Source organism: Coenobita brevimanus, chromosome 67, assembly GCF_032717465.1.
Source record: "Coenobita brevimanus isolate Jiangsu-jjx chromosome 67, ASM3271746v2, whole genome shotgun sequence".
In the NCBI taxonomy this organism is placed as follows: domain Eukaryota; kingdom Metazoa; phylum Arthropoda; class Malacostraca; order Decapoda; family Coenobitidae; genus Coenobita; species Coenobita brevimanus.
In genome coordinates this window covers 32,753,703-32,773,356 of record NC_137020.1, presented here as the reverse complement: position 1 = coordinate 32,773,356, position 19,654 = coordinate 32,753,703, and the positions used below count along the sequence as shown (strand labels likewise).

Below are 19,654 nucleotides of genomic sequence, written 5' to 3'. Positions count from 1 at the left end.
AAAAAACAAACAAACAGATGAGAATACATTAAGTGATGGCCTGTCAGCTGCTACTGTGCTGTGTAAAACAACTGCCATAACCTTAGCTTCGTCAATTACAAATATTCAATATGTAATAACCTTTGCCCTGTTACAAGTATATACTTTAAGTGTGACCAATGATGTGTTGTAGAATATCACAAAATATTTATTGCTTATAAAGCATGTAAGGTTCCACTCTTATAAACAATACAAAGACAAGGTGCAGCTGTGAGTCAACGTTTCTGCTTAACCTCGACCCCTGACCCTGGCTTGACGTCAAGGCCAGGGTTGCACACCAAATAGACATGTTTCTGGTAGTTTGAAACTTTGCAAGACTGCATGAGAAACTGTAATGTTGATTCATGCAGCTGTACCAAAATAAAGGTAGTTGCCGTTACACAAACATCCCCTGATCCCCCATTCCCCAAAAGGAAGCTAGTGGACTCTAGAAGAGGAAACTTCATCCTGCAGTCCACCCAGTTCATGTTCAGATGAGCATTCCCATAAGCCTGAGGCCACATCAACAATCGCAGTACGTCATCTTCACAAACTGTTCCCTGTATTGTCCAACAAAGCTTAAGACTGGACAAAAGGGACTATTTGGTGTGAAACCCAGGCTATGAACTGTCAACCTGGGGTAGGGTTAGGAGATGGGTGCAAATTGACTCATGAATATAATTACTATGGTCATTTTACCTCAACCTTGGCCAAGATTTTCATCTTTTTTTTGCAGCTTATTTCATGTGATTCAATGGCAGAATAAAACAATACTGTAGTTCTACATCCATTCCATAGCACTTTTTAAAGACTATTATATTTCAGTGTTAATTTATTGTAACAACTCAGCATTCAAGATGGAGAGGTGACGATTTTAAGCCAAGTTAGAAGTTAAGCATGCAATGAACTCAATGCATTATGGGGGAAAAAAAAAAAAGGGGGGGGGATGCTGCACTATACTCTTGAAATCTGCTTACTTCGTACATGGAATGCACAGAGGCTGGGAATACTATACCCTTTTTACTCCAACTTGGCTTCAAATTGTCCTCTCTCCATCTTCAATGCTCAGTTGTAAAAATAGCTTAGCATTATAATGTGGTGCTAGTCACAAAGAAGTGCTATAGATTGCATGTAGATCTGTGATATTGTCTTGTTCTGACAATGAGCTATGTAAAGTAGGCTGCAAAAGGATAAAAATATGGGCCAAGTTAAGGTGAAAGAAATATAATAAATGAGTATCTGCAGATGAGGTGGAATGATAAGGTTCCAGTATGACATAAAATGTATGTAGGATGTTACAGATACTTCAAGAGGCTATTATTGGACTAATTTTGAGAAAGAGAGAGAGAGAAACATGGGTCCTATTCTCAATCGTAAAGCAGCTACAACTACTGGTAACCTGGATGATCAGTGGCCTTGTATCCCAGGAGAATTGGTGAATAACCTGCTTCAGGCTCAAAGGCCCAAGTTACAAACATAATGGCTAAGTGCCTCATGGCAATTACCTAACCTTTACCTTTATGAGTAAATCTCTCATAAAACACTCATTAGGTCATCAGTAACTCTAGCTCTGTAACAATTGAGATTCTGACTCATTTTTACACACCATTATCATTCAAAACTTGCCACCTGCTAATGTTTTGTACACATTCTCTGTATTTACTTATGAAAAGGTGGATGGGAGTCCAAACAAGCCACAAAATTGTCTGAATATGAGTTTTTGTTGCAGCCGCCCCAAAAGAATTTATTCTAAAATTAAGGTGTCAGTTATCACATTTAAGGCAACTGATAAACAGGAAAAAATGAAATGATGAAGTATTAATAAAATGACATTAGGCCAGTACAAAGTATTTATGACCTTAATTCAACCATATAATTTGACAAAAATGTGCAACCGATTATCACACTGACAAATACAGGCTACATAGTGAACGGCTACATCATCTCACAAATTAAAGTAGGAACTAAATGTGGAGGTAATATATGACTCCGCATCCTCAACTGAAAAATATCACACACCAGACGCCTATTTAACAATTATTAACCCCTTGACTCTGATGACGTACAGTATTTATAATTTTATTCTTGCTACGTGCTTGAGGGGGACGTCTTCCTGTGGTGGCACCAATGCACCACACAGAGAACCTGCCCTGATGCACAACTGTTCCTCAACTCCCTCACTCACCACCTACCAAGAGGAGGATGGTGGGCTGTAGTACTGCTTTCCTGTGGTCTACTGCATTCACATTCAGATCAGCATGGGGTTGCAACTATTAATACTGATATTGTTTCTATCTTCACATGATTTCAGGCTCCTTCGGAAAGAAATCAGCTTGTGACAGAATCAAGGGAGACTGTTTCTAAGCCTGCCACTCTAAATGGTTTCTCTACAGTTAACAAAACTGCCTGGAGGTACAGTACAAAAAAGGTAAATAAATAAATAAATAAATAAATAAGTAAACAAATTAAAATCTAAAAAAGTAAGTAAATACATAAAGTCATCAGATTCAAGGGGTAAACTTCATTTTTCAACAAATTTCTTAACAAAGCCTGTCGTTGTTTAGCAATGAGTTGAGAATCCAAAGACTAAACGTATGTAGTATATTACAGGTGTACTGTACATACAAATAAAAGTTTTCTGATTGTCAATTTATGTGAAAAGTGTGGTGCTGGTTGTACAATGAAAAATAATGTACAGAGTAATAACCTGAGAATTTTACGATACAGAAAGGAAAACACATACAGTACTGAGTTAGTGGCAACGTACACTACATGGCACTTTCCTGTATTAGACTTATATTTGCTTCCGAGGGCCTTGTTTTATGGGGGCTGAAGAGAACTGATCCATATGAGCAAGGAATAACACTTTCTGTCAATGGAGAAGTGACCCACCCAATTCTTCACATATGGGTAAAGGTGTGAAGCCTTTTGAAGTGTGGGGTTAAAAGTGTACAGGGAAATTTAAGCTAATGAAAGGGACAGGGATCATAGGTAATTCCAAGATAAATTCTGTATTATTTCAGACAGGAAAATTTTGTGTACTCGTGTCTACATAACTCTTATAATATTTTAAATAAGCCACACGAGAAGCCTGACATTTCCATTTAAATAGCTACTTTTCTCTTTATGGAGGCAGCTTCTGGTTTATTAATGAGGCAGTAAGAAATAAAGGCAGACAGGAACAAGAAAATAATCCGATGATAAAGGTTCTTTCCTCATACAGTACTTTAAAACAAAATCTCACTTTATGAGTGGCACTTGTCTGGCTTTACTTCCGAGTGCCAAAAGTAATCTCAAACCATCAACTTACAAATCAATCTTCCCCTTGCTCTTCTTAATGCCTTTTTTACTGTCCTTTCTGCCACTGCAACCTACAAGTTCAAACGACAAAACCTGGAGGATGACACACACACAAATGCAAGAAATACAGGGTGTTATGGGATGTGTGAGCAACTTCAACAGGTTATTATTGGGCTAATTTTGAGTAGAAATGTATCATCAATGTGGGTTCAGTTGTCTGCCACTAAAGAGCAACAATTACTTAATCTTATGAGTGAATCAGACAATTTCCCCCCATAAAGTCAACATTAAATGCAGCTTCATAATGGCTGAGAATTGTACCCATAATGAAATAGCATTTTTTTTCTCTCTCTCAAAATTAGCCAAAGAATAAATTTTTGAAGTCTCTTGCACCTTTCTTGGTGTACCCTGTTTCATTCACTCACATTCATTCACATTTAGACATGTCTTTGACAAATTTCTACAAGTTGACAAACACACCTCACTCATAAATATAACAATCTGTACAAAAACCCTAATTCTACTATATAAATCAGTAGCCTCTTAGACCATTATATACTTTCCCTATGGAGTCCTGTTTCAGGATCTTCTTCAGTGCTGAAAAAGAAAATTATCACAGTTAGACAGCAAATTATATTTGGCACAACCTACAGTACATTATCACCTACATGTTCTCAAGCACTGGGCCACAATGAAAATGGGAAATGAGAAGAATGGGGCTTGTCATATTGAAATGACTGCGGTGACCAAACTGCACATCTTTACACTCATGCACAATGCGCAATAATTCTGCTTGTGTTACAATACAATCAAATTGTTGGCTTATTTTACCACACTACTGTACATAATGCTAACAGTATCTGAGAAGATTCTGATACAAATGTAAATCATACCATACAGGTATTTCCTTCAAAGGAATAAACAATGAAAATATGTTACTGGTATACAGTATTTAAGTAATTATCACCACAATCATGTTACTGCAAAAATAACTCCAGGCTCCCCACTGAACACTCACCCTCTTTCTCCTCCTGTGTGAACTCTGCCTTTGGGAAGTCCACATCGAAGGTGATATACAGTGTGCCAAAAAGGTTGTTATTGTCATAGCTCGGCATCCCCTCGCCCTTCTTGCGGATCCGAGCACCCGGCCACGTTGGCTTCTCCCTCACAACATGTACCTGGGAATAATGGTGTGAAGGTGAGATGTACAGTGCAGTATGTGTATCAAATCAACCCCCCAAATGAACTATATCTACCATGAGTGTTAATATTCAAATCAACAGGTAAAAGCAGCACTATACATCAATGATAATCTTTCAGTAGTTTTCAATTAAAAAAAAAAACATTACATTGTGGCTGTCAAGGTGCGGGATGTCGAGTTCAAATCCGAGCAATGCCTCCTGCAATGAGAGGGTCACGTTGGTGTAGAGGTCATCACCACGACGCTCAAACCTGCAACACACAAAATGCCCTTACAGCTCATTCGTCTTAACCTGTTCTACCCCAAAACATACTAAATTCTAACACTACAAAAAATTTGCATAAAATTTTTATTCTAAGATTTCTTAAGAAAAAATAATTGAAAAAAAAAAAATCCTAACCAACACTTGGATGCAAACACTTTAGGGCTACATCCAGTTGGAGCACCTTAACCTAACTGACCACCAGGCTCTAAACCTAAAGCCAACCTCACCTTGAATGTGGCTGTGTGCGGATACGTATAATGAGGTCACCGGGGTCACCATCAATGTGTGGCTCTCCTTCACCAACAAACTTGTGCTCCTGGCCATCCACCATCCCGGGCTCGATCTCAAACTCGAGTGTGCGTTCCTCATTCACCAACCTGGTGTGATGTTACAAATTGGATGGTTACCTCTTGTTCTTCAATTTTGTGGTTTCATAAAGTTTTTGCACAAAGGTATTTTGTTACTATGCAGATTAATGAGAAAACCAGGTATGGAGGTCGATGAAAAAAGATCAGGATGATGATGATGACACTGAGCATTACCCTGGTGAGTTGTAATACTGTCTATCACTTCACTCTATTGATACTGTGCTATCTTTATGTAGTTTTATGGAGACACTGCTACATCTATGAAGATCATGAAGCACTCTAACACTGTTCTTTCATACCTTGTCCTTTATATAATTGCTCTTATCACAGATGCTGCTTCGACTCAATCAAAAGGTTATTCACAAAGGAAAAAAAAAAAAATGCAATTTCAGCATGAGAAAAAAAAAAAAAAAGGTGAATCAATAAGAAGATGCTTCACACAGGAAAGAAACTCTTTTCACAAAAGACTACCCTAATCTTGATATTCCCCACACTGTACGCACTTGACATTAGGACACTCATCACAGACTTGCTGCTGTGTCATCTGGAAGCGTCCTGGCCCCAGCTGCCGTGTCACCATCTCCTGCCGGCAGTTACATCGCCGTGTTCCTGCTGATGGCCGTGCTACTGGCTTGTTGCGTACCATCTGCAGGGGAAAAATACACATATTCTATCATCAGAACTAAATCTATCAGCATGCTATCACAACAAAACAAATATTTGTTGGCACTACTGATTACTGTAGACATGATGATGGATGTGGATGAATTTTGAAGATGAAAAGCCTATACAAACAAGGGTATGGGGAGTTAGAGAAGAGTATGGATAAAAATTCAAGATGTACTCCACTGAGAAGGTTGACCGGTACATAAATAACCAGGTGCTGTGAGAGATCTTCCTGTGATGGCACTGACATAACTGGCCTTCAACTCCCTCATAAGACCACTACCTGTAACAGTCTACTTGTTGGCTATATGGTTACCACGGAGTATATTAAACAGTTTCCTGGAGGGCAGGTAATCATTTGGCTTGTCACTTGGCATACAGCCATCTGAAAATTGCACCACATTGAGAAAGTGGATGATAAATGTTTTTAACCACTCACACCAACACAGACTGAATACTGTACCCACCTCAACAAAGTTACCAACATAGAGTTCCTCCAGTGTGACCAGCATATCCATGGTGACGTCTCCTCCCCTGGGCACCTCACGTTCACGCCCCCCTCCTCCGCCTCCGAACCCGAAGCCAAAGTCCCCAAAGAAGGAGGCGAAGGGGTCCATACCTCCAAACCCTTCATCCTTGGCCACACACTCCTCTCCACATCTGACGGTCACGCGTACGAGTATGAGACCTATCACTTAACTTTAGACTCCCAGACTCTGCTACACGTCTTAACTCTTAATCTGTCAATCATAGCGTAAGGGTTAACCAGTCTCTGATTTTTTTATTCATTCTCTAATAACGGTAGTATAACATCATCTCTAAACAGTACGGCATAAACACTGTCATACTGCAATTGCCCATTATCCACCAACACATACTTGTCATACTTGCAACACATCTGTCATCCTTATCACATACCTGTCACTGTCTTTTTCTGTCCTATTGTTATACACTTGTCATCATGCATTTTACAAGGAGTTATATACTGTACCTATCATACCTCTGTCACACCTGTCAATTCTACTTCTTGACCAGCAGTAATATACCTGTCATGTTTGTCTTCAGGCTGTCATACAACATACCTGTAATATTTGTCACACTTGTCAATTGGTCTTCAAGCTGTCATACAACACACTGGTTATACCTGTCACACCTGTCATATACCTGTTAATTGGTCTTCAAGCTGTCATACAACACACTGGTTATACTTGTCACACCTGTCATATACCTGTCAGTTGATCTTCAAGCTGTCATATAACACACCCATTATACTTGTCACACCTGTCACCTCTATCACACTTATCACCTACCTGTCATACTTCTGTCTCTTCTCCTCATCCACCAGCACCTCATAGGCAGCTCCCAGGTCCTTGAATTTATCCTCTGCATTTGGATCGTCTTTGTTTTTGTCCGGGTGGTACTCCTTGGCCAGTCGTCGGTAAGCTTTTTTGATTTGGTTTACATTGGCATCACGAGGTACACCGAGGATCTTGTAGAAGTCACGGCTGAGGAAAGGGAGGGGGAGGTCAGTAAGGAAATTAAACTCCTTTTACACTAAACTGGCCCCGATTATTATCCCTTTGCAGCTTATTTCATGTAGCTCAGGGGCAGAATAAGACAATGCTATGACTACATACATTCCATTTCATAGCACTTGTCTGAGACTAGCACCATTTTCTAGTGTTAATTTATTGATACACCTCGGCAATCAAGGTGGAGGGAGAGATGTCATTTGTAGGCCAAGGAAGAGTAAAATAGATTAATTCTTTGCCAAACTGGTGTGACCTTTCCATATTTTCTATTGAAATAAGTCTTTCACAGGTTGCTTATTATTTTTCTAGGATTACCACAGCTGCTGGGGATTTTTGAAAACTTACCTCTAAAACATATAAATGGGGATTTAGAACGGGTAAATATTCCACCAATGTCCACCAGTAGTTTGCCATATTTGAAGTTCCTAATGAGGATTGTTACATTTGAAAGCTGGCTGTCAAACGTAAGTTAGGTTAGGTTGCATTAGGTTACGTCTGGTTAAATCATTAAGTTTCCTATAGCTTTGACACAAGATACACTGATACATCCAGTCTGAATAGTGACTGGTAAACAACAGGACCAGTTGGAGAGATTGTCGGTAAACACTGCAGCAGGTGACCAGTCTGCTTCCTTTAATATCCCAAATTAGGTATATTTTGTTTTTTTCAAATCACTCCTTGCAGTCACAAATCAACAGTTGATTATCAGTGTTGCATATGAACCAAAATTACTTACCTTCATATCGTGAGTTTGTTACAATATAGGTGGAATTGCCGCTCCCGTTAGGTAAAGCAGTACTTAAAAAGGGTACAGTACAAAGCAATGCATGACTGTAAATCAATACAGTATACATATGTGTGTGGTTTTAAGCATCCTCTATCACTCCCCATTCCACTTTAACTCATATCTCACAGATGACGGTACGAGAGACCAAGCAGCTGAATGGACCACACACCCATTCACTCACCATTCAAACCTCAGGAATCCCGACTCAACCACACAGGCATAACCCAGACATTATACAACAATACTTTCCTCCAAGATCCGCCCCTGCCTGACATTTAAACGTGGCGGGTCGAGGCGGCGTGGTGGCCCGCGCTGATTGGCTCTGGCACCCACACCACAATAACCACTAAAATAGACACGAAATACCCTACACACCATCTGTTCATCAATCATCAGGGCAAACTAACATCAACTCCAGGCTAAAAATTGCAGTTCTAATGACTAAAACCCTTGAAATAGTAGTGAGCATCATCAATCAGCTGATCGGTAAGGAAGCTCAAACATCACTTATTAAAGACGTTAAAAGTTATTTCATTGCATAAAAATGAATTACCTCCATCGCCTCAAACATACCTGAGCCTTTCCATGGAGAAAAAATACCACTTACCCCGCTTCGACGGCCACAATAATGAGTAATAAGCAGAGTGCCCAACTCCACCTCGGCGTCATTTTGACAGAACTGTGACTGTCTGCTAAGGTTATACATCTAGTGGAAACAGATCACCAGGAAAAATATATCTAACGTAACAAATTGACCAAGTAATAGTAGTAAATTATATTTTTCATAGTTAGAATGTGCAAAAATTTACATAAAGATAAAAGAATTATACTAATAAAGCGGTAAAGTTGCAATATCTTAAAATGTATAAGAGCAAAGTAGGCAGACGACGCGGCCTCATTCTGGAGTGCCACGTACTTCTTACAATATATTCAGTTTAATGGGATTGTAAGATAAAATACGACCTAAACACTATATGGGATTGAACTTCTACCGTGCACCCTTAATTTAATAATTCAAGTGGTAAACCTGTACCTCTCATGGGTAATTCAGTTTCTATTGAGTAAAAGGTAACTTGCCACAAGTGCCTTTTTCTAGCAAGTTGTATTAGCACCCTGTACCTTTTACAGCAATAAACAATTCCAATCAATTACTCATATACAAGAACATTATTTCACACCATATTTTAATGTTAATATCTTACTATAGTTCGGTATTCAAGATGGATAGGTGGCACCTTTTTAATTTATGTTTAGTTAGCTAAACGGTGAGTAGTACAAGGAGTCTGGCATTTCATTTAGTCTTTGAGTGAACTTCTGTTTATTAATGTCTATGGTGCGAAAAATGAAAATAGATAAATATCAAAGCTGGTTTATAAAAGAGGTAATTTAAATTGTATTATTTTTTTAGTGCTTATTTTGGGTATATTTGGGTATATTCTGTCAGGTTGCTGAGAATGTAAACACCACACGCTGCACGTGTTGTTGTCGGGGGCTCGGGGGTTCTGGGTGGGTGCGGACAGTGAGTTTTCAATTATTATCATTATTTATTGATTGATGGAAAGGTTTAGTGTTGTAAAGGTATACGCAATACTTATACAACAAAAGAAGGTGGTGGGTTATTATAGAATTCACCTTTAGTGCTGCAAGATTTTTGTATCCAAGGATTACGGTACCATAATTTTGAACACAATCCATAAAGTCAGTATGAATTAAGAGAGTAGGACGTATTTATCGTGTAGTAATTTAGTTTACAAATTGTTTCAATGTGATTTAGACTGAAGGTAAGAGCCTACTATGCTGTAATAATTTCCATTTTAACTAGCAGTTTAGTACATTAAATAATTCACCAGTATAATAAGCGAGACTGTGTATGCACCTATTGGTGCTTTAATGCTCGCCTCACAAGCTTGTCTCTTGTCTACGTATATTCTAATCTGATTGGGTTTTCATTAACTTATCATAATTTTTCTTAAATTGATTTACCGTGGTCGAGTGTACAACATAATTTGGCAGTTTATTCCACAGGTCTACTACCCTTTGAGAGAAAAAGTTTTTTCTTATAGTCATTCTGACTTGTTTCTTGAAGATTTTCTGAGTATTTCATCTTAAGTTATTATCATTTCTTTGAAAGAAAATGGAACTGTCAATGCCCTCGAAATATAAGTACATCTGTTTTAGCAGAAGAGTTCCTGTTACCATATTTTTTTGAACAGTATATTTTTTTTTGTGTGGCACATAATGGCGAAATGGCCTTTCTAATGTATTTATAATATTTTCTTGTCAAAGAGGGGGTCATCTGTAGCCACTGGATTTTCTTCAGAAATTCATGTTTATGATGGTTTTATGATTGTCTTGAAAATTACTTCCTGTGAGCATGGCGTGGTGCTCTGGATCTTGCAAGACTTACCGGGTATTTAAAAATGCTTTTCGATATAATGCCATGTATCAGTTTTGTCGTAAATGCTTTATTTTGCCTTGGGAGGGAAGGAAGGGGGAAATATCAAAAAAGGACATCTCCAATAAAAAATGCCATCACATTAGCCAGAAGTCAAAATAAAATAAATGAATGAGGTGATGTAAAAACTTCCAAAATGAGCACCAGTCTAACCCATACCTTGCTGTTCCTCTCACCAGACTCATCATTATGTTACCCTCCGTAGCCAGGATTGCCTGTGATGGGCATCTCATTCTCAGCAGAGTTGGTTATTATGGATAAAAGGCCCAGTGTACCATAAGTAAAAAGAAAACCTTAAAACAGGAAAGCTGTGGCCACACAACCCTTTACTGTGTAAGAGATCTGCCATGCTAGTACAGAAACTTCTCATTATATTAGTTTTGTTATTTACTTTCAGTAAATTGGAAAAAAGTTTGTTAGCACTCAAAATAATCATTACTTGTCCATCATTATCAGCATATACTTGCTAGTACCCCGTATAGCAAATTGCCGATAGAGGTATTGATATTTTGGTACATCCACCACTGACAAAAAAGCGAATCACATGGAGACACAATTTCCATTTCAAGACAAGGTGAATGTTAGCATTTTTGTCAAGAATTAATCGACTTTCACTTTATTTCAGGTTCAGCCTCCATCATCATCAACAGGCATTACATATTACTGTATAGAGGAAACTTTGTTAGCTGAAACAAACCTCTTATCATTGACTTTAGCAGTGGAAATGAGCTACTTGAGAGGAGCATGTGGAGTGACATGGAGGGACAGTTTGACGAATGAAGAAGTGAAAGAACATTGTGGGATGGATGTGGATGTGGTTGAGAAGATTAGGAGAAATACACTGAGGTGGTTTGGACATGTGGAGAGAATGGAGAATGAAATACTGACTAAGAGGGTGTATGTAGGTGAGGTGGAGGGAGGGGAAGACCAAGGATGAGGTGGAGGGATGGAGTTGAGAGGTATATGAGGGAGGGGGGAGTGAGTTGGGGGGAGGTAGTCAAGTGGTGGGTGACAGAGCGACTTGGAGGCGTTTTGTCTGCGGCCACCCTTTGCAGGATTAGGGCGTCGGGCTATAGATAGATAGATACAGTAATCCCTCCACTATCCGATGTGATAGAGCCAAAGGCATGTCCGGAAAGTGGGCCCCTGGCCCCTGGACTGGTACTTTGGACCCTAACCCAGCCTAACTTTGAAAGCCACCTAAATAACTCCCTACTGGACATGCATAGCACCTATTTAAACCTATTTAAGACCCTATTCACACCAATAATGGACATAAAGCATGAAATAAATGAAAAGGAACCAAAGAATGAGGAATTAGAAGTGACTTTACCTCAGCCAGAGTAGTTACAGCACGTTTGTGGCTGCCTTTCTAAGGTTTTGGCAGTGGTGAAAATGCTCTTGAAGCACGTACAGTAATCCAATGTTGTGCTGCACTTAATTCTTTGCACTGTGAGTTATAATTGTTTAACACTGCACATTGTTAATCACTTCACCACGGCTGTTTAAACTGCCAATTTGCACTCCACAGTTGATCCTTTGCACTCTAAGTTCAAATTTCTTAACACTGCACAACACTGTAAATTCCCAAGTGGTCTAGTGGCGAGGTATTGCAGTTTATTCACTGTTTATTCACAAAAAACAAGCACGTGTGACTTCCAGTGTGATAAGCATCTACTCACAATCGAAGTTAGGGAGTAACTGTTGAGTGTTGATGTCGGGGAAACAGAGTTGCCAGATCGCAACAGCCACATTACCATTCTCCTTAACTTTCATTACCAAATTTAACTTTTCATTACCAAATTCATAAAGCTAGCGTTTATTCTTCACTAATTATATATACTGTACAAGTGGAAATACATGTAATCAGTCTCCTTATAATTAACAGCATGTTGATTATTTTCATGCTATGTAGGGCAGCAGATTAATCAGAGAGAGCAAATAACCCACCATCCCCATCCTGTGTATCCTCATACATGTGAAAAATCCGTTTGGTAATGCATTATTCTGATTCAATACCAACGAATTTTTCATGACCAAATTGGCCCACATTTGGTAATGAAAAATACCAAATGGCAACCCTGACAGGGGAGGGGGAAGGGAGGAAGGGGTGAAGGGGCCTTGGTGTAACAGCTGTTCAAATTATGGGTGGGAAAAAAATTGGAATTTTTTCGAATTTTTTGTGATTTTTGGCCCATTTTGGGAATATTGGATCCCAGGACCAAAATATCTGGTAAGTGGGGATGTCCGGAAAGTGGGCGTCCAGAAAGCATGGGGATTACTGTAATTCAGTTTCTGTATCTTACAGTATGGAGACTTATCAAGCTCTGTCAGCTGCCTTGATCAAATCTACAACCCAAGTCAGTATTGAAGTCAGTTCTTATGCAAATGGTACCACTACCACTACACCAATGAAAATGGACACTGAAGATTCCAAACTAAGTGTCAAAAATGGCCCACACAGTGGTCTTCAGTCCTCTCCAAACATGGCTGCTCCATCTGCATCATCCTGGCCTGACCAAACAGCTAACATATATTCCCAGGTAGGTGTGACTCCTTCCAAGTGTACTGTTTAGGTGATGCATTTTCCTTATTGGGCTTTATGCACAGATGAAATATATTTAAGTTTTAATTAGGTGACAGTTTGTTTGTTATAGGTAAACATTACCTTGGAACTAAACTTAATATACAGTGTTAATAGCTCTTGTGTTGGATTTTGATGTTTATAACATTATACAGTGGGAGCATGTTCTGTGTTCTGTCAGTTTATTTTTAGTGTATACATAACATTCTTCTTGTATGTATTTTTGGACTGATTGGCCTTACTATGCATGTATAATACATATAGTCCTGAAAACTTGACATACCGGTACTTTTCTCAGATTTTTTGTCTAATCCTTTAAAATGATTTTATAGCTTCAAAGTGTAACAAGACGTGTAGGAACCACCACTGGCAAGGAAAACCAGTGCTAAAACACCCATCTCAGACAAGGCATGTGTTGTTTGGCTTAATATATACTTGGTTACAGTACAGGGCTAGTTTAATTTGAATGGGTCTTGTAGCCTGCTTACTCTGTGAGTCATTTCATTCGAGTTACAAATACAGACAGATGCAGGTGCTTTACTTATAAGAAGCAAACATGTTATGCATTTGCTCACAAGTGTTGCCTCCCTGTTATAACACAATTCTTTATTTCACCACAGAAATCTTTGGCAAATACCAGCATGTCGTTACTGGCAGGATATGGTGAATCTGATAGTGAGGACAGCAGTGCCAGTATGGAAAATGAAGAGCAGGAAGGCAAAGAGACAACCAGCCAAAGCCAAGCTTGTGATGTGGCACAGATGACCACTACCTTCATGGCAAAGAGCAGCGACATCCATGATGACAATGAGGGAAGCCTGGGAAGTGCCATACCAAGAAACACCATGAATTCAAGCTCATCCATACCAAAACAGGGTGTAAATTCAAACTTCTCTATGTCAAAAAAGGATACAAATTCAGAATGCACCGTACCAAGACAAGACACAAATTCACACTCCTCCATACCTAGGCAAGATGCAAATTCAGATTGCTCCACACCAAAACAGGGCACAAATTCAAACAGTTTCATATTAAAACAAGATACAAAATCAAATCAAGAGAGTTCCATATCAAAACAGAATACAAAATTAGACAGTACTGAGGCTGTGGAAACCACGTCCAGCAATTCACCAGCAGTTCAGGCTAATGAGGACAGAACCTTAGTTAAATCCCCTGCTGGTCCCCTATCCACAGACAGGTGTAGTCCAGGAGGCGTGACGAATAGCCTTTTACCAGACCAGACTAATGTGGTTACCGGTACATCCAAAATGTGCACCCAGGGAGGAACAGACAAACTGTGTGAGGACCAGGGATTTGAAGTGGATGTCATAGGTGGATACAGGTACATGGCGACGTATGAGAGTGGAACAAGCGATTCGGAGAGTGATTCGGAATTGTCTTCAGAATGTTCATCATCAGAGTTGTCGGAGAGTTCATCTGAGGAGAGTGCAGATGGAGAAAATTCTGCAGATGAAACACTGCCTAGAAATTATACAGGATCTGAAAAAAAGTACGTAAACCAGGAAACCACATATAGTACTATGTTAGTGTTATGACTAGTGTTATAGTGCCAACCATTGGACACTTGATGGTCTAATGGGGTAAGGTGCATCAGTGGGATGTGGCCCATAATGGTTTAGATGTAAGGAATGGTTGGGGTTTACTGAATGCCACTTCATTGGCAAGCAAGTAGTCACTTTCCTTTCAAATGTCTGGAATGAGTAATCTTGCTCCGGGCTCATGCACTTCTGATTGGACAATACCAGTAATGCCTCCCATGGTTTGGTATAAAATCAGATGATGCCATGCCCTTCCACTCACCCCTATGACCCACTCATATCTCATGAAAAGCAACTGCAGGCAATGAATGAAAGAGGTGAAGGAAGGATACAGGGGTTTGTAACTGAAAGGAGAGTAGACACTAGATGATATTTTGCATGTAGAGGTCTATTCTAAGTTGAATAAAATCATATAAAGATAGCAGTAATAAACCAATAAGAGTCACTGCCCTCCTGTTTTTGCCTTCTCTCATCTCCTCCCATCCCATCTTCACCTCCCCTCTTCACTCCCTTCCCTCCTTTCCCAATCCCTCTTCCCCCATCCTTTCCCATGCCCTCCCATCTTCTCTCATCCTTACCCGGTCCCATTTCCGCCCTCACTTTCATTCCATTGACAGTGACACCAATCACAGAATGAAGGAGCTGAAGGAAGAGTACAGATTCTTGCTGGTGAAGGGGGAGAAGACTGTAGACGATCTCCCACCAATAGAGGATTTGCACATCTCTGTACCCAAGGAGAAGGCAGACATTATTGGCACTATTTACAGCATTGTGGAGCAGCAGGGTGAGTGTGGAGGGAGGCATTGATGTATGGTTCTCTTAGCTCTTAATTATCCCATTCTTCTTTAGGCATTTCAACCTGTAAAGCTGATTTGCCATAATTGCTTTGTTTTCACCTGGCATACATCCCTGGTCCGTGAACGCTGATTCATTGATCAGATGTAGCCAGATTGGAAGATTAATTTGATTAGTTCCCGAGTAGACTTATTCCCGCCTCATTAGTATGACCTATTTAATTTCATGCAGCCACAACTTTGTATTCAGGTTGTGGGAATGGCCCAGTTTTGTCACTAGAAAAAGGGAGTACTAAAAAATGCATATAATTAGGGCTTATGTTTCTTTCCAAACCAGTGGTGGTAATAGGTCATCCTAACCTCCTGCTAATTGACCTTGACTCAGTGATGTTCCTGGAGTGCAGTGGTTGAGGGTTGGGCTGAGTCTTTGATGTTTTTGGCCTGGTGCAGCAACCAGAGAGTGTTAATACTGACACCATTAAGCCTCCCGTGGCTGCATTTTTATTGTTCTGTTTCAGCTAATAACAAACAGTTTTCTTCTGCTGAAACTGTGTCATCGGCCCGTGAGATATTTTACCAGCAGAAAGAAACTAAAAAGTTTAAAAGCAACTGCAGCTTAATGGAGACTTACTTAAATATCTTTTTTTGACAGTGGTGGTAGAGGGCCATCCTGATGTCCCGCCAGTTGACCTTGACTCAGTGCTGTTTCTGGAGTGTGGTGGTCGAGCGTTGGGCCGAGTCTTCGATGTTTTTGGCCCTGTGCAGCAGCCGTACTATGTGGTGCGCTTCAACTCGTTAGACCATGTGCAGGTGGCGGGGATCAAGTGCGGTGATGCAGTTTATTATGCCCCTACCACTGACCATACCAACTTCGTCATCCTCAAGGAGCTTATGAAGTACATAATATTTCATTTTCTTTTCCTTGTTTAGTGTTTCCTCTCCTTGGCTTAGATTTTCATCCTTAATAGTTGTTTCCCTGTACCATTCTCGTCTGGTACAGGCAGCCCTCGTTGCAAATAATTTTATCTTCGTCATTTGTTGTTGTGAGGTACATACATCATCCAATCCCACATTGCCCCATGAGGAGCGTAGGAGCACGGGGCTAGGCAAGTTGGTCCTGACATTTAAGATGAGAGTGAGGTCCTAGGTGAATTGAAAAAAGAAAAAGGCCGGCCAGTGCAGCTGCAATTCAACTCATCAAACTACATGCAGGAGGCAGGGGTCAAGTGTGGTGGGCCTGTTTAGTATGTCCCATCCACTGACCACACGAACTTTGTTATTCTCACAGAGCTCATGAAGTCATTTTCCCCTGATTTTTTTTTTTTTATCCAGTATAGCCCTTTCACCTTAACTTGGCCTAAATTTTTATAGCTTTAACTCCTTCAGTTACTGGTATATGTAGGTGATGATCATGTTTATAATGCTCCTGCACTTATTATTATAGTCCTTCATTCTTTTCAAGGAGCTCATGAAGTAATTTTTTGTTGCTTTCGTTTTAAATTGTCTGTAAATGTGCTGTGATATTGGATTGACTTACCCTTTTTTACTTACATTTATTTACTGTATTTAATTGCAGCATTTAAAGTTTCTTGCTCTTTGAACTGTACCTCACCTCTTTTTTACATGGGAAAAGATCTAAATGATGATGATGATGATCTACCTTTCTGTGTATCTATCTGCTGTCAGACACCTTAATCCTGTTAGGGATGGCCACAAATGAATCGCCTCCAGATCACCCTGCCCTCCACCATCAGGCAGCTCTCTCTTGGACTTCCACAACCCCTTCATGTACCTCTCCACCCCGTCTCTCCACCTCGTCCTCAGCTTTCTCTTCACCATCCACCTCAGTCACATACCTTCACCTTCTGTCTCCATTCTCTCCACGTGATAGTGTCTTGTTATTTCTCTTACAGGCAACGTGGAAGTGATGCATGCAACAAGTGGGGCCATGAGGTGCCACAGCACGAGATGGTAGACTTTTCTGATGATGAGGAGGAGGCCAGGGCACGTGGAGAGTCCAAGCCCTCAGAGGTGAGTGATTGAGAGCCATATTCTGAGTTCCATGGCAGGTTTTGTGGCACATATGCTTTAGTGATGTATAGTTATGGTGATTCTGAATAGGATTTATTTTGCTGTCTGCAGCCTACCTCACCCAGTCCATGGATGGGAAATGAGGTCTGGATGATGATGATGATAGAGATGGTAATGATGATGATGTTGGTAGTGATGGTAATGATAACAATAATGGTGATGATGATTGTTTTTTTCCTTCCAGTATTCTTCATCCACCGACGAATTCCAGCCCTCGAGAAAACGTACCCGAGGGCCAGATCACCGTGAGGGGCACCACAACCCCTTCCGAGGGCCAGATCACCGTGAGGGGCACCACAACCCCTTCCGAGGGCCAGATCACCGTGAGGGGCACCACAATCCCTTCCGAGGCCCAAGAAACGGTGGTAACGGGGTTTGGCAGGGCCCGAGACACAGGTTTGCTGCCCATGGTCATTCCTCACACCCAAAAATGAATCCTTGTATGCCACCTCCACACTCCCACTTCTCTCCCATTTCTCCTCTCCCTCCTCCACCTCCAGTCTCTCACCCTCCTCCACATCCTTGCTCCTTCCTTCCTCCACCACCTGGTTCTCTTCCTCCCCCACCACCTAATTGCTCCACATTTCCCCCTCCACGTTCTTTTCCTCCTCCTCCTCCTCCTCCTCCTCCAGGTCATCCTCCTTGTGCTTCGGCTTCCTCATCATTCTCTGCTCCTCCTTCTCCCTCTCCTTCTCTGTTCTCCACTCCTCCTCCCAGCCACAACCCCCAACATCCTCCTCACACAGTTTGGTCTCAGCGTCAGTCAGCATTACAATTTGGTGGTCCTCCCCGGTTCCCGAATTTCAGACACGGTTTCCCTGATCCGACCTGCCCTCCCCCACCACCACCCATGCAGAATCCCCCATCAGATCTATGTAATCCCCCTGAAGGACCTCCTGGGGTGGATTCAATGGATGGTCCACGATTTTTTGCACCTCCATCTGGTCCTCATCATACACATGGTCCATTTAATCCTCATGATGGACGTCCAAGGACAGATTCAATGGATAGTTCACAGTTTTTCTCTGGTTCACAAAATCCTCCACCACCTTTGCCTGTCAATCCAGGTACAGATATGCAAAATATGACCATCCCTCCTCCGCCTCCCCTTCAGCAGGGTCCACCTCCAAGTTTCCCCCCAGAGCATTTTCTTCCTCCTTGTGCTCCTCATCAAAATATGCCTCCTTCAAATATTCTTCCTCCAAATGTACCTCCTCCAAATGCTGTCCCTCCACAACCAGTGGTATTTGACCCAAGCCAGGCACCCCCTCCACCCCCTCCTCAGTAACCCTATGACCACTAGGATATCTCTCATCAGAATTGTATAATGTTAAGGTAAGGTAAAAGTGGGGGCAGACACCGTGGGATGCTTGGCCTTGGTGCTTATCTCCTTAACTTAAACCTTTTGAGCCTTTGGCTGGTTTTCACGTCTTTTCTTGGACTACAAGGTTGCTGCATCATTCAAGTTACCACAGTAACCTCCCCAGGATGTTATCCTAAGTAGCCTACCTAGTTTACATACCAAGCCATGAAGGGTTGATGAACACCTTAATTGAGTGATGCCAGCTGCTTGCACTGGGATTCAAACCCTGGAGCCAACGTGCTGACAACTTCACAGTCAGTGTAATAGATTGCACAGGAAGGTGGAGTGCTGCCAGGTGGACCTGTCTGACCAGTGCTACATGGAAAACCGACTTAAAACCAAGAGTGACAGTGATGATGGAAAGGGTGGTGCTCCAGTCACAGAGAAAGTGTTGCTTTAGGTAGTTGTAGAAGTAAAATAAAAGACATATCAGGTATAGTGAAGAAATTAATGATGTATTCCTATTACTGAACTTACCGTGTGTGTATTGGCGTTCGATTTTGCAGGAAGTGGATTTCCACTTTTTTTTTTTTCCTCTGTTCCCTCTAGCTTTTTATTTTATCATCTCCAAAATTACTGCAAGGATTTTGTCAGTACAGTAAAACCTCAATATAATGGACTTCAGAGACCGGAATTTGCTTTTATTGGAATTGAGGAGCTACTGGACTAAA

At 40.9% G+C, this 19,654-nt stretch overlaps 1 protein-coding gene across 1 annotated transcript; it reads right to left on the bottom strand.

The window, feature by feature from the left end:
* Positions 1 to 3,647: 3,647 nt before the first annotated feature.
* On the bottom strand, positions 3,648 to 8,806 carry shv (DnaJ heat shock protein family member shriveled). The gene is made up of 8 exons (XM_080276863.1): positions 8,745 to 8,806; positions 7,129 to 7,323; positions 6,286 to 6,478; positions 5,656 to 5,798; positions 5,012 to 5,161; positions 4,668 to 4,770; positions 4,337 to 4,496; positions 3,648 to 3,915 (listed from the first exon to the last, which is right to left on the bottom strand). The coding sequence occupies exons 1-8, from the start codon at positions 8,804 to 8,806 to the stop codon at positions 3,851 to 3,853; spliced, it is 1,071 nt and encodes a 356-aa protein (XP_080132989.1). The 3' UTR covers positions 3,648 to 3,850.
* Positions 8,807 to 19,654: the final 10,848 nt, after the last annotated feature.